This window comes from Panicum virgatum, chromosome 3N, assembly GCF_016808335.1.
Source record: "Panicum virgatum strain AP13 chromosome 3N, P.virgatum_v5, whole genome shotgun sequence".
Lineage (NCBI taxonomy): Eukaryota > Viridiplantae > Streptophyta > Magnoliopsida > Poales > Poaceae > Panicum > Panicum virgatum.
This window is the reverse complement of record NC_053147.1, coordinates 49,136,675-49,150,633: the sequence shown is the minus strand read 5'-3', so window position 1 is coordinate 49,150,633 and position 13,959 is coordinate 49,136,675. Positions and strand designations below refer to the sequence as shown.

At 47.8% G+C, this 13,959-nt stretch overlaps 1 protein-coding gene across 1 annotated transcript; it reads right to left on the bottom strand.

Moving 5' to 3' along the window:
* Positions 1-12,031: 12,031 nt before the first annotated feature.
* On the bottom strand, positions 12,032-12,484 carry LOC120667852 (calcium-binding protein PBP1-like). Its single transcript, XM_039947846.1, has one exon. It carries the CDS (start codon positions 12,482-12,484, stop codon positions 12,032-12,034), a length of 453 nt encoding a protein of 150 aa, XP_039803780.1.
* Positions 12,485-13,959: the final 1,475 nt, after the last annotated feature.

Below are 13,959 nucleotides of genomic sequence, written 5' to 3'. Positions count from 1 at the left end.
TGTCTGGCCCTGTGATCGAGTTTGAATTGTACTAACCGCATATTGGGAGTAGGAGGTAGTCAAAACTGGTAAGCCTAGTACTGCCTCGCCTCGAAAGTACAGAACTGCATCACCACCCCGTAGGGCGAGTCGAGTAGTCGCGGAGAAACGGGATGCATATGTTTACTTTTGGTGGTCTCACGTTGAGCTCGGCTGACTATATGAAGGTGGGGTGGTTCTGTAGTTCGAGGCGGGGAGGGGAAGGGTTGGTGCGTGGGGTCCGACGGGGCTTTTGCGTGCCGTGTTGGTTAGGTCCACCTTGCAAGGTTAAATCGGATCGATTCTCCGTCAGTCGCTCTCGGATATGAGCACCTTGATCTCAGCACCGCATCGTAGTAATATCTTATGAAACTTATGTGATGAGTTGGAATGACTACCTTGAATTACTACTCCATGTCTGTTATGATTTCTTAGCAAGTGCAAATACTAGTTGAGAATGACAGTATATAGAATTGGGAGCTAAAAGTGGAAAAATAAGGACTCATTTTAGAAGCTTTTTATGCAAAATAACCACCAGCCAGAAAGCCTTGCATGTCTAGATATGTGGGCTAAGTTATACCCACTGGTCGGGTAAGCCTTGCTAAGTATTAGAATACTCAGGGTTTGTTGCCACAATTATTATTACTGGACACCCGGACGTCGACTTCTGCCCCTGTTGTGTCCAGTTCATCCGTCGGGATGCAGAGGGGTGGCAGGTCGAGGAGAGAGACCCTTCCGGTTAGGGTGTTGTCGGGCTGTACACTCGAGGGCTGAGTGTTCAGCCTCTCTGTTTTGCACAGACCGATCTGACCGGCCCGTAGGACCGGTCTGACCGGTGGCGTCGGCAGGTAGTGCCGACCGGTCCGACCGGATGGTGGTACCGGTCTGACCGGTCGAGTAGGATCAGAACTGATGGAAGCTAAAGTAGTTGTAGGATCTTTTATATTCAAACTTTAATCACATCTATTGTAAAGTTTTGTAAATTATCTATGTATTTGAACTCGGTTTGTAAAACTTGTTGTTTCGTCTTCTTTGAGTTTATATTTTCAAGTATTATGCTGTGCTTGTACCATCTGCGCCCACCTTCGCGTGGGACTACCGGTGTTATTTCGATTGGGCCGTGGGTTGGGAAAGGATCGCCAAATTAAGCCGTTAAGCTAATGCGCCCGATGTATTCAAATGACGGCCATTACGCTTAATTAGAGTTTTAATTTGGCAGTTCCGTCACAGCTGGTATCAGAGCCGAACCGCATCGGGGGTGGTACGAGCATGACTAATTTTCAGATATTGCAAATGAAAAATGGATTTCCGACGTAGGATGAAAATAGTTTAGTAGTATGGGTGGGATTACTCGAATATTACTCGAAATAGTCCTATATAGTCCTTACTAGAGGCGGACCTAGATGTTAGTTTTGGGTAAGAGAGAAAAGTAAGACGCTCATGCATCATGCATCATGGCATTTAAATTTTTCGGTTGCATGTGAAAGTGTGGCACGGGAGTTCATGTATTAAATCGTGCATCATTGCATTATGGTTTTCAAATCTCAGTTAAATGTTTTGGTTTAAGGGTTGGTGCACAGTTAGGGCTTAGAATTTTATTTCTGCTGGGGACCGGTCTGACCGGTCTTGGCCACCGGTCTGACCGGTTGATCGACGTCGAGCCCATGCAGAGCCATGCAGGACCGGTCCGACCGGTCGGTTGCACCGGTCTGACCGGTTGAGCGCAGACAGAGACCCCTAAGTTGTGTTCAAATAATCAAATTTCGGCGATTTCTTCCATGATTTGGGTGCTAGTTGCAGTCAAGATTTTTTTAAGTAATCAGAAAAAATGTAACTAACCCACTCATGGTTGAATGCAGAATGGGAGAGCCCCCAAACCCTCCTGAGTTGGCCCAGGCCATTGCGGCCATGCTCACCGGACGCGATGAGCAGACGGCACTCCTCCGTGAGCTTGTGGCGCAGGGCAGAGCGCCACGGCCTGAACATCACCACCAGCCACCTACTCCTGGATACCCGGAGTTTCTGGCTACTCAACCACCGTTGTTTCATAAAGCGGATGAGCCACTGGAGGCAGACAGTTGGCTCCGGACCATCAAGTCCAAGTTTACACTGCACCCATACAATGATGGGGATAAAGCAGGATTGGCAGCCCAGCAGCTGAGGGGTACCGCGTGCACATGGTGGGAGAATCATGTGGCAATGTTCCCCGTGGACACCCGGTTCACTTGGGCTCAGTTCAAGGAGGCTTTCAGAGCGCATCACATTCCAGCGGGGGTGATTAGAAGGAAGCTCACAGTGTTCTTGGCCCTGAAGCAGGGCAACAACAGTGTACTACAGTACTCCCAGGCCTTCAACACACTGGCACAGTATGCTGGGTACCATGTAGACACCGATGAGAAGAAGCAGGCGTGCTTCAGGCAGGGGCTTAGCAGCAAGCTCCAGGATCGCCTGGCCATGATCAAGTTTGATAGTTTCAGTGAGCTGGTCAATGGGGCTATCATACAGGAGGACGCCCACCTAGCTCACAAGGCAGAAAAGAAGAGAAAGGCGCCGGTAGCGGGTTCTTCTAGCAGTGCCCCTCAGAGGTTCCGTCTGGTGCAGTCAGGCCCACAGCGAGCCCGCTTTCAGCACCAGCCACAACAGCAGTGGGGATACAGGCCCCCTCAGTACACTCAGCCACAGGGGACAATCAGGCCTCCTGCTCCTCAGCAGAATGAGCAGAAGGTCTGGGTGCAGCAGCCGGTGGTACGCCCCAATATGTTTCCGTGCTACAACTGCGGGCAGCCAGGTCACTTTGCGCGGAATTGCAAAATGCCACCCAAGCAGGGCCAGCAGTCCGGCCAGCAGAGTCAGAAGCAGCAAGTGGCTCACTTCAAGCCAGGACAGGTGCACTACACCACCCTCGAGGGTATTCCTAAGGGAGCTCCAGTGATGACGGGTATGTTCTCCATAAATGATCAACCCGTTACTGTATTGTTCGACTCGGGTGCATCTCACACCTTTATTAGTAAAGAGTGTGCTACTAGACTTGGGCTGGGTATAGAAACCATGTCGAGGCCGTATCATATTCATTCACCCGGGGGTCAATTGATAACCAATCAGACTACCAAGCAAGTGCCTCTACGGCTTCAGGGGAAAATTTTTGCGACCCATCTGATCATGTTGCCAACCCAGAAAGTGGATATCATCCTCGGTATGAATTGGTTGAATTTTAATGGGATTATTATCGACACATAATTACGTGCGGTGCACGTAAATTCTCCTATTCATGGTCCTATGACCCTGTGTCTTATGAGTCCCGCGCCATTGACTCATACGGTGAATCAGGTCGAGGAAAAGAAGGTAGAGGATATACCAGTGGTATGTGAATACCCAGATGTTTTTCCGGATGAATTGCCGGGCATGCCCCCTGACCGTGCTGTGGAGTTTGCTATTGAACTGCAACCGGGCACGGCACCAATCTCTAGGAGGCCATATCGGATGCCACCTAATGAATTAGCAGAGTTAAAGAAAAAATTACAAGAACTGCTTGATAAGGGTTATATCCGTCCTAGCACGTCACCTTGGGGCTGTCCTGCACTCTTTGTGAAAAAGAAAGACGAAAGCCTCAGGTTGTGTGTGGATTATAGACTTTTGAATGCCGTCACGATCAAGAATAAGTATCCACTTCCCCGGATTGATATCCTGTTTGATCAGCTATTCGGGGCCAAGGTATTTTCAAAAATTGATCTCCGCTCGGGTTATTATCAGATAAAGATTAGAGCTGAGGATATTTCCAAGACGGCTTTTTCCACCAGATACGGACTTTTTGAATATCTGGTCATGTCTTTCGGGCTAATGAATGCCCCTGCTCATTTCATGTATCTCATGAACTCGGTGTTCATGCCCGAGCTAGATAAGTTCGTCGTGATTTTCATTGACGACATCCTGATATTTTCCAAGAATGAGGAAGAGCATGCAGAGCATCTCCGCATTGTGCTTCAGCGCTTGCGGGAGCACCAGCTGTATGCCAAATTTAGCAAGTGTGATTTCTGGCTCAAGGAAGTCCAGTTCTTGGGCCACATCATCTCAGACAAGGGGATTTCTGTTGATCTGAGCAAGATTCAGGATGTCCTGAATTGGAAGACTCCAGAGTCTGTTTCAGAGATCCGGAGTTTCCTTGGGCTAGCAGGGTATTATCGGCGGTTCGTTCCGGACTTCTCAAAAATTGCTAGACCCATGACTGAACTACTCAAGAATGGGGTGAGATTTAGTTGGGACGACAAGTGCGAGCAGGCTTTTCAAACTCTGAGAAGACTTCTGACGTCTGCCCCTGTCCTTGCTCAGCCAGATATTACCCGGCCTTTTGATGTGTACTGTGATGCCACAGGTATGGGTCTTGGCTCCGTTCTAATCCCTGTTTGTTTTCGCCGGATATTATTCGGCCATTAATACTTGTTGTAATGCATCAGGTACGGGCCTAGGCTGCGTCCTTATGCAGGACCAGCGGGTGATTGACTATGCCTCCAGAGCCCTCAAACGACATGAGGAGAATTATGCCACTCATGATCTGGAGCTGGCAGCAGTAGTACATGCATTAAAGATCTGGCGCCATTATCTTCTGGGCAATCCTGTTCACATATACTCGGACCACAAGAGTCTTAAGTATATTTTTACCTAGAGTGAACTCAATTTGCGCCAGAGGCGGTGGTTAGAGTTGATAAAAGATTATGATTTGGAGATTCATTATCACCCGGGTAAGGCGAATGTCGTTGCGGATGCACTGAGTCGCAAGGCAAGTTGCAGTTGCACCTCAGACTCAGTGGTGCATGAAACCTTGTGCCAAGAAATGGAAAAATTAAATTTGGCTATTGTATCTGAAGGCACACTTACTAATCTTACTCTCACACCTACACTCAGAGATCCAATTGTGGAGGCTCAGAAAAATGATGCGGGCATGGATAAGATTAGGCAAAGGCTCAGTGAGAATGATCCTCAGGTGCAGTGCTTCCATCAAGATAGTGAGGGGGTTCTTTGGTTTCAGGATCGGTTAGTGGTGCCTAAAAATTTTGAGCTTCGGAAACAAATTCTTGATGAGGCTCACCTTTCCCGATATTCTATTCACCCGGGCAGCAACAAAATGTATCAAGATCTGAAACAGCGATTTTGGTGGACGAGGATGAAGCGGGAAATTGCCAAATATGTATCTGAGTGTGATATTTGCAGAAGGGTGAAGGCGAGTCATTTGAGACCAGCTGGTCCCTTGCAGCCCCTGAGTATACCATCGTGGAAGTGGGAAGATATTAGTATGGATTTCGTTGTTGGGCTTCCCAAGACCTCAAAGGGGTATGACTCTATTTGGGTGATTGTGGACCGTCTCATGAAGTCAGCCCATTTCTTACCAGTGAAGACCATTTATAGGGCACAACACTATGCGGAGTTGTATATCAGTCGGATTCTTAGCTTGCTTGGGGTACCCCAGACTATTATTTCTGATCGTGGTGCCCAGTTTGTTGCACGCTTCTGGGAGCAGTTACACTTAGCCCTCGGTACTCAGCTCATTCGTAGTTCAGCTTATCATCCTCAGATGGATGGTCAGACAGAGAGGATCAATCAAATTCTGGAGGATATGCTGCGAGCCTGTGTACTCTCTTACAGTAAAAAGTGGGACGAATGTCTGCCACTTGCAGAATTTTCTTACAACAACAGCTACCAGGAGAGTATCAAAATAGCTCCTTTTGAGGCATTATATGGGCGGAGGTGTAGAACACCATTAAATTGGTCGGAAGCTGGGGAGAGAAATTTCTTTGGGCCTAATATTGTTCAGGAAGCTGAGGAGCAAGTTCAGCTCATACAGAAAAATTTGAAAGCGGCTCAAACACGCCAAAAGAGTTATGCGGACAAAAAGCGGCAAGCTATCTCCTTCCAAGTGGGGGATCATGTTTATTTGCAGGTATCTCCAATGAAGGGGGTCCAGCAGTTTGGGGTCAAAGGAAAGCTCGCACCTCACTATGTTGGGCCGTTTCCCATTCTTGAGCGGTGTGGGCCAGTGGCATACCGTCTGGAACTCCCTGCACAATTATCCGCAGTCCATAATATATTCCATGTCTCGCAGCTCAGAAAATGCCTTCGTGTTCCCACCAAGATTGTGGATATAGATGAGCTACAGATGGAGCCTGATCTTGTGTATCCCGAGCACCCGGTGAGAATTATCGATTTTAAGACTCGAGTCACTCGGAACCAAGTTAGCAAGTTTTATAAGGTGCAATGGAGTAATCACTCCGAGCAAGAAGCTACTTGGGAAAAGGAGGAATTTGTTCAGGCCAAATGTCCTGAGTTATTACAAGCATATCCAGGTATCCACATATCCCTATCTTTCAATTTGGCACTTTCATTCTAAATCTCGGGACGAGATTTCTTTTAGGAGGTAGGATTGTAACACTCAGGTGTTAATCCACTAGCTAATTAAATTAATCACGGTCATTAGTTTCAAACCAGGTGAGTATGACTGGTCTGATCGGTCGGGTGGACCGGTCTGACCGTTGCTAGCAGAGCTGACAGGGTTCAATTAGGGTTAGTTAGTGCAAATAGTTAGAAATTAATTGGGCTATTGGTTACTTGTAATTTTTATGAAATCCTGCATGCATTTCTCATGTCATATGCATATGCATATGCATACGTATAGCAGCCGTGGCGGAGGAGGTCGTATACGAGGTGGTTGCGGAGCCACAGGAGCCACAGGGGCAAGCCCCGCAGGAGGAGGTTCATGGGGAGTCGGCCCAAGGCCCAACTCACCCCAGTGTTGAGCAGCAGACGCAAGGCAAGCCTCGGTGCACATCCTTTTATTTCAAATTATGGCACCTATATTATATTTCTATTACTTGTGCATTAGGTTTAGGACTTGTTTGGAACCCTAGTTGCATGATCCCTAGGTTTGCTCGAGTTATACTAGAATATAGGAGACGATAGAAATGCTATGCTTAATGGAACTCGGTAGAAGTCGAGTGATTTCGGGTCACTCGCGAGATATAGGGCATTTAGTTAATTTAAGTTATGGAATGTTGAATTAGGTAAGAAAGGAAAGAAAGTTGGAGACCGGGCGGGGAGAGGTTAGTCCCGTCTGTGTCGGTTAAGGACCGTTCGTTGTCTGGCCCTGTGATCGAGTTTGAATTGTACTAACCGCATGCCGGGAGTAGGAGTTAGTCGAAACCGGTAAGCCTAGTACTGCCTCGCCTCGAAAGTACAGAACTGCATCACCACCCCATAGGGCGAGTCGAGTAGTCGCGGAGAAACGGGATGCATATGTTTACTTTTGCTGGTCTCACGTTGAGCTCGGCTGACTATATGAAGGTGGGGTGGTTCTGTAGTTCGAGGCGGGGAGAGGAAGGGTTGGTGCGTAGGGTCTGACGGGGCTTTTGCGTGTCGTGTTGGTTAGGTCCACCTTGCAAGGTTAAATCGGATCGATTCGCCGTCAGTCGCTCTCGGATATGAGCACCTTAATCTCAGCACCGCATCGTAGTAATATCTTATGGAACTTATGTGATGAGTTGGAATGACTACCTTGAATTACTACTCCATGTCTGTTATGATTTCTTAGCAAGTGCAAATACTAGTTGAGAATGACAGTATATAGAATTGGGAGCTAAAAGTGGGAAAATAAGGACTCATTTTAGAAGCTTTTTTTGCAAAATAACCACCAGCCGGAAAGCCTTGCATGTCTAGATATGTGGGCTAAGTTATACCCACTGGTCGGGTAAGCCTTGCTGAGTATTAGAATACTCAGGGTTTGTTGCCACAATTATTATTACAGGACACCCGGACGTCGACTTCTGCCCCTGTTATGTCAAGTTCATCCGCCGGGATGCAGAGGGGTGGCAGGTCGAGGAGAGAGACCCTTCCGGTTAGGGCGTTGTCGGGTTGTACACTCGAGGGCTGAGTGTTCAGCCTCTCAGTTTTACGCAGACCGGTCTGACCGGCCCGTAGGACCGGTCTGACCGGTGGCGTCGGCAGGTAGTGCCGACCGGTCCGACCGGATGGTGGTACCGGTCCGACCGGTCGAGTAGGATCAGAACTGATGGAAGCTAAAGTAGTTGTAGGATCTTTTATATTCAAACTTCAGTCACATCTATTGTAAAGTTTTGTAAATTATCTATGTATTTGAACTCGGTTTGTAAAACTTGTTGTTTTGTCTTCTTTGAGTTTATATTTTCAAGTATTATGCCGTGCTTGTACCATCTGCGCCCACCTTCACGTGGGACTACCGGTGTTGTTTCGATCGGGCTGTGGGTTGGGAAAGGATCGCCAAATTAAGCCGTTAAGCTAATGCACCCGATGTGTTCAAATGACGGCCATTACGCTTAATTAGAATTTTAATTTGGCGGTTCCGTCACATCGGCGGCGCTGCAACGGTATCAATGGGGCCGGTTGGGTCTCCTCTTCCCAGCCATGCAGAAGCGATCGCATGTGAATAGACTCTATCCTCAACCACCTCCCCTTCTCCAGCTCCGCCAGCACCCACATGTCGATGCAGCAGGAGCGGTAGTCGTGGTGTGCACGAACACCAGGCAGCCGTTGAGCTCGACCAAGGTCAGGCTGGAGCGGCAGCAATGGAGGTCCGTGGAGGGGAGCGGCCCTTGGAGGAGGTTCGACCTCCACTGCTCCTTCGCCAGGTCGAACGAGGCGATGCCGTCGTGCTCGCCCATTTTAGAGGTCGTGAAGAAGTGTGCGAACCCTGGGGTGACCGCCCTGTGGCGCGGGAGTCGTGCCGACGGGCACCGGGAGGCTCGGCGCCGGCCTCCAGCGCTGCCCACGCCCGCTGAGGGTGAGGATCTCGCATGACTGGGTGAGCTTGTTCGGGCCGGTGGATGTGTAGATACGGAGGAGCTTGTATTCTCCGGTCACCGGAACCTGCCCGAGCACGTACGACGATCGTGACGTCCTCCCATCCGCCTTCGTGGCCACGGGGATGTCGGTGACGGCGCCGGTGGCCGGGTTGAGCACGCGGACGGGCGGCGCCACCGCTTTGCCCGTGCCGCGAGTTGGCACGAGGCAGATGAGGCCTCCGGTAGCGGCGATGCTGTGGCCGGTGCTCTGCCCATCCAGCTTGCCGACGACGGCGCCGGAGGCCACGTCCGCGAGTTCGACGTCGAAGCGGGAGATGTCGGCGGCGTTGTAGACGGCGGCGACGAGGACGGCTTTTGCCGTCGAGCGTCCTCTGGCCGGCGCGGGGGCGAAGCGCGGTGGCAGCGGCGCCATGGAGTAGATCATGTCTGCGCGGCGGTGAAGTGCTGCGGCGACGACGACGTCGATCGCCTGGCCGTGTGGTGAGGGACTCGAGCACCGGGAAAGAACTCGATCGGGAGCTGGCAATACTTGGGATCGACTTGGTGTTCGATTGCGTGCGCATTTGATTGCTTATAAGGACGGGGTGGCTGGATCGGGAGTTTTTTTTTATTTTTAACCTGTTTTTCAATTTTATTTTAAAATGACCCACCCGGATATATATTTGCAGATCTAACCCTTTTGGTCGCGTCGATCTGCGTGGCGTGACAAAAACACGCTGTCGCGCCACATACATTGGCGTGACAAAATGTGCCACGTTCAAAGTTTTAAATCTCCCGTTATAGCTTCCGCTATAGCCCGCTATAGCTATTTAGACATGGTACCGCTATTTGAACTCATGTGTAATTTAGCCACTATAACCCGCTATAGCCTCGTTTAGCCCCGCTATTAGCTTTTTTTCAAAGTCCAGCCGCTAAACCCCTTAGCCGGCTATTTAGAACCCAGGCCACGTTGGCACGCTTCGGAGCGCTCGGAAGGGGTCTGCCAGCTCATATTCCACATGTCAACCTTGTCATGCCACTCCCACCGGCGTGACAGTACAGCCTTGTCACGCCACCCCCACTGGCGTAGCAAGGTCTGATTTTAGAAAAATCATATCTTTTTCATACAAACTCGGATGGAGATGATTTTTATACGAAAATTATAGCTCTCAACGTGATCTAAAACTTTGTAGTTTTGAATTTTTTCATTTGAAGTCATTAAGATGGTTAAATAATTGATTTAAACTTTTGACAGCATATTAAACACTTTACCTCTATCGGATCATCTCTAACTTGACATGTTTATCATGGTTCTACAAATTAAGTTCTATATAATGTTTGATATATAAAATAATATGGACTAAATAATAATAGTTCGATAAGAGATACAATGAGAAATCAAACTATATCATCCTTGTGTATGAAATATAATGCAACACTCTGGATATTAATTATAACTATAAGCTAGATCAAGTATTTTTTTGAAAGATTAAGATCTTAAAATATGATAATAGTTTGAAAAAGATACAAATGTGTAAATTTTATACTAGTAATTAAGTGGTTTAGATGAAATGAGTACTTTGTTGTTCTCCATCTTATTGCCTTCTTTTCACTGTATCTCATTTGGTCAGCGCAACGCTTATCGATTGCACTGCTTGGTTTGGCTAGCCAAGATCATTGCTCAAGGTGCCTCCATGGTCCCACCACTCTAGATTTTACGAATAACTAATGATCTAAACTGACTCAAGAGGCCATATCATATACAATTGAAAAATATCTAATTTCATAATTAAAGAATTAAAAAAATTAGAATATAATTATAGAGTCCATGCCGAATACAAAAATTCGTCAGACTTTCCCACCCAATCAAGACTATGCCGTATGGCACGTCTATTGGGGATCAAAACAGGTTGATCCTGATAGATGGAAGTAAAATGATGGGGCATGATGATGGGGTCAAAACAACATAATATATGGATGCAAAAAAATGACACAATTATTGATTGTTTTATATGCTTATTTGTATATGGGCTTCCAACAATATCAGGGACTGTAAGAAATACGGCACAAAGGTAGTAGGGAAGTCTCCATACAGGTGGTGGTGGCAAAACGGTTGTACATATGCACATGTAACTTCGGAGTTGATTTGTACAAAATAGATATAATATATATGCACGTAATTTGATAGGCAATGTGAAAATATGTATAATAAGACTTAGTGATGTATAGTGGTTGAAGAACAAACTCTAGGGGAACAAATAAAATAGTCTGCTACAACAAAGTATTTATAATAAAAAAACAAAACGTAGCAAAACTAGACACGCTATTAGAATGGACCAACTCAAAAATTAAAGCTATAATTAATAATACCTAGAGTGTTGCATTATATTCCGTACTCAATGATGATATAGTTTGATTTCTCATTGTATCTCTAATCGAATTATTATTATTTAGTCCATATTATTTCATATATCAAACATTATATAGAACTTAATTTGTAGAACCATGATAAACATGTCAAGTTAGAGATGATCCGATAGAGGTAAAGTGCTTAATATGCTGTCAAAAGTTTAAATCAATTATTTAACCATCTTAATGACTTCAAATGAAAAAACTCAAACAAAAAAGTTGTAGATCTCGTTGAGAGCTACAATTTTTGTAGAAAAATCATCTCCATCCGAGTTCGTATGAAAAAGATATGATTTTTCTAAAATCAGACCTTGTCACACCAGCGGGGGTGGCGTGACAAGGCTGTACTGTCACGCCGGTGGGAGTGGCGTGATAAGGTTGACACGTAGAATATGAGCTGGCAGACCCCTTCCGAGCGCTCCGAAGCATGCCATCGTGGCACATCATGTCACGCCAATGCATGTGGCGCGACAGCGTGTTTTTGTCACGCCACACAGACCGGCGCGACCAAAAGGGTTAGATTTGCAAATATATATCCGGGTGAGTTATTTTTAAAATAAAATTGAAAAATAAATTAAAAATAAAAAAATACTCCTGCATCGGAGTCCGAGTGGGCTGGGCGTCCGACTGACTTCAGAAGTCGGCAACTGGGGCACGATTGTTGACTCGGAGTCTTGTTTCCCAAAATTTACGGGTATTTAACTATTTATCATTCTTACGGATATCACCTTTCAAAAATCATTTTTATTTGGCTCCTACATTTTTGTCACTTCTTTTCACGTGAAGCTAACTATTTGCTATTTTCACTGATGTGGCACGCAAATCATCACGCCAGCCTGAATCGAGCATGCGAAAAGACTATGATGTCCCTTCTTTAACCCAGTACACAATGCGCAGTTCCCTCTATCTCTATGACCAGTGGACCGGTGCATCTTCTTCCACCTCATCGTCTTCTTCCTCCATTCAACGCACGGCCCGCCGCGCTGTCCAACCAGATCCCGCGCCTCCGCCACACGGTCCTCCATGAGCTCGAGGCAGAGCCGGTGCATGAGCACGCAGAACTCCATCTCGCTGAGCGCGTCGTCTTCGTCGAAGCCCCCCTCGGCGAGCATCCTGCGGAGGTAGTCGTCGAACATGTCGCCCAGGCCCAGCAGCGCCGCGCTGCAGGGGAGGCTGTCGAAGGTGATGAGCCCGTAGGCCGGGTCCATGAGAAGGCGGAACCCGCTCGCCAGCTCCCGCATCAGGCCCTTCTGCATGTACGGCCAGCTCGGAAGCTCGCGCACGGCCGGAGCACCCTAGCCCGTCTGCATCTTAGGGAGCCCGACTGTCCTAATCGCGGCGCACCTCGCGCACGACTTCATCAGCTGCGCCGCAGCCGCCGCCTGTGAGGTGGCCGAGCACCGCGTCGCAGAGACCGCCGCAGGCCGCAGGCCGAAAGCACTCCCGCGAGATGCTCGACGCCACGTTCCGCGCGCTGGAGGCGCAGGCTAGGGAGGCCAAGATGAGGCCCGCCCCCGGCTACCCAGCAGCCAAAGAAGGCCACGCGCCCTTGGTCCAGGAGGCGCTGATGGCTGGCACGGCCGTCGGGGAGAGGGAGGCGGAGGTGAGAAGGATTGAAGGAATAAAGAAGATGACGGCGGTTGAAGAAGAAAATAGGTGGGTCCCACCAGTCAAGCGATGAAAAGAGAAGGAACACCATGAGCGTCGACAAGGGAGGGGTACCACGATCTTTTCACGTGGGTGATCCATGCTGGCATGGTGAGTTGGTGTGCCATGTCAATAAAAATGGCAATAATATAGACTCCGGTTTAATGAAGTGGCAAAAATGTAGGAGCCAAAATAAGAATGTCTTTTGAAGAGGTGGCATCGGTAAAGATGGTAAATAGTTAAATAGCTCAAAATTTACATGTGTCAATAGCCGGAGAGCATGCGGATGATGTGGGCAAATTCGCCGAAGAGCAGGCGGCGGATCAGATAATGTTTTTTCAATAGTAAAAGACTGGATGCTATGCCGTCGTGGCCGGTCTGCTGTTTCTTGTCTACTGTCAATCTCATGTTTCTTGTCTAACGTGCAGGAACACCACCGTCCCGAGCTCCCCTGCAACGAATCGCCAACGACAACAATGATCAGAATCCACACACCTGTTATCTGCGTCGATCACGTACGAGGTAGATTGTGCAATGTGTTCTGCTGGAAATTCTCATCTTTTCCTACTTGAGCTATTGGGTGGGAAGCTCTGCTTTGTGAGCAGGGAGTTCTGCTTTTCGTTTTTCCAAACAAAAATAATGGTAGTAGTCCTCTTATTATCTGTCCTATACTACTACTATCCCCGATTATTCTTTTACATCTTTCTGGTTTCCGCTTCCGTCTTAGCCTACGATTCCAATTTCTAAATGGGAATACCGAACGTGGCCCTAGCGAAATCTATACTATTTTCTAAATGGGAATACCGAATGTGACCCTAGCGAAATCTATACTATAAAGATACTAAACAATTGAAACTTTCTTTACCAACTTAAATTTGCCGGTACCTCTCACAGCGGTCCCATTGGACAGGCCCCCATCCTGAATGACCAATGGTGATGAGGGAAAAAATCTCTCTTTGTAAAATGTTTCCCATAATTTGACTCTTTTTTTTCACCTTGGGTAAACCTACCCACCCACCCGTACCCACCCTAAAATCACGGAACCCTCCAGCCCGGCGGAGGCCCGCGCCACGACTGCGTCCGT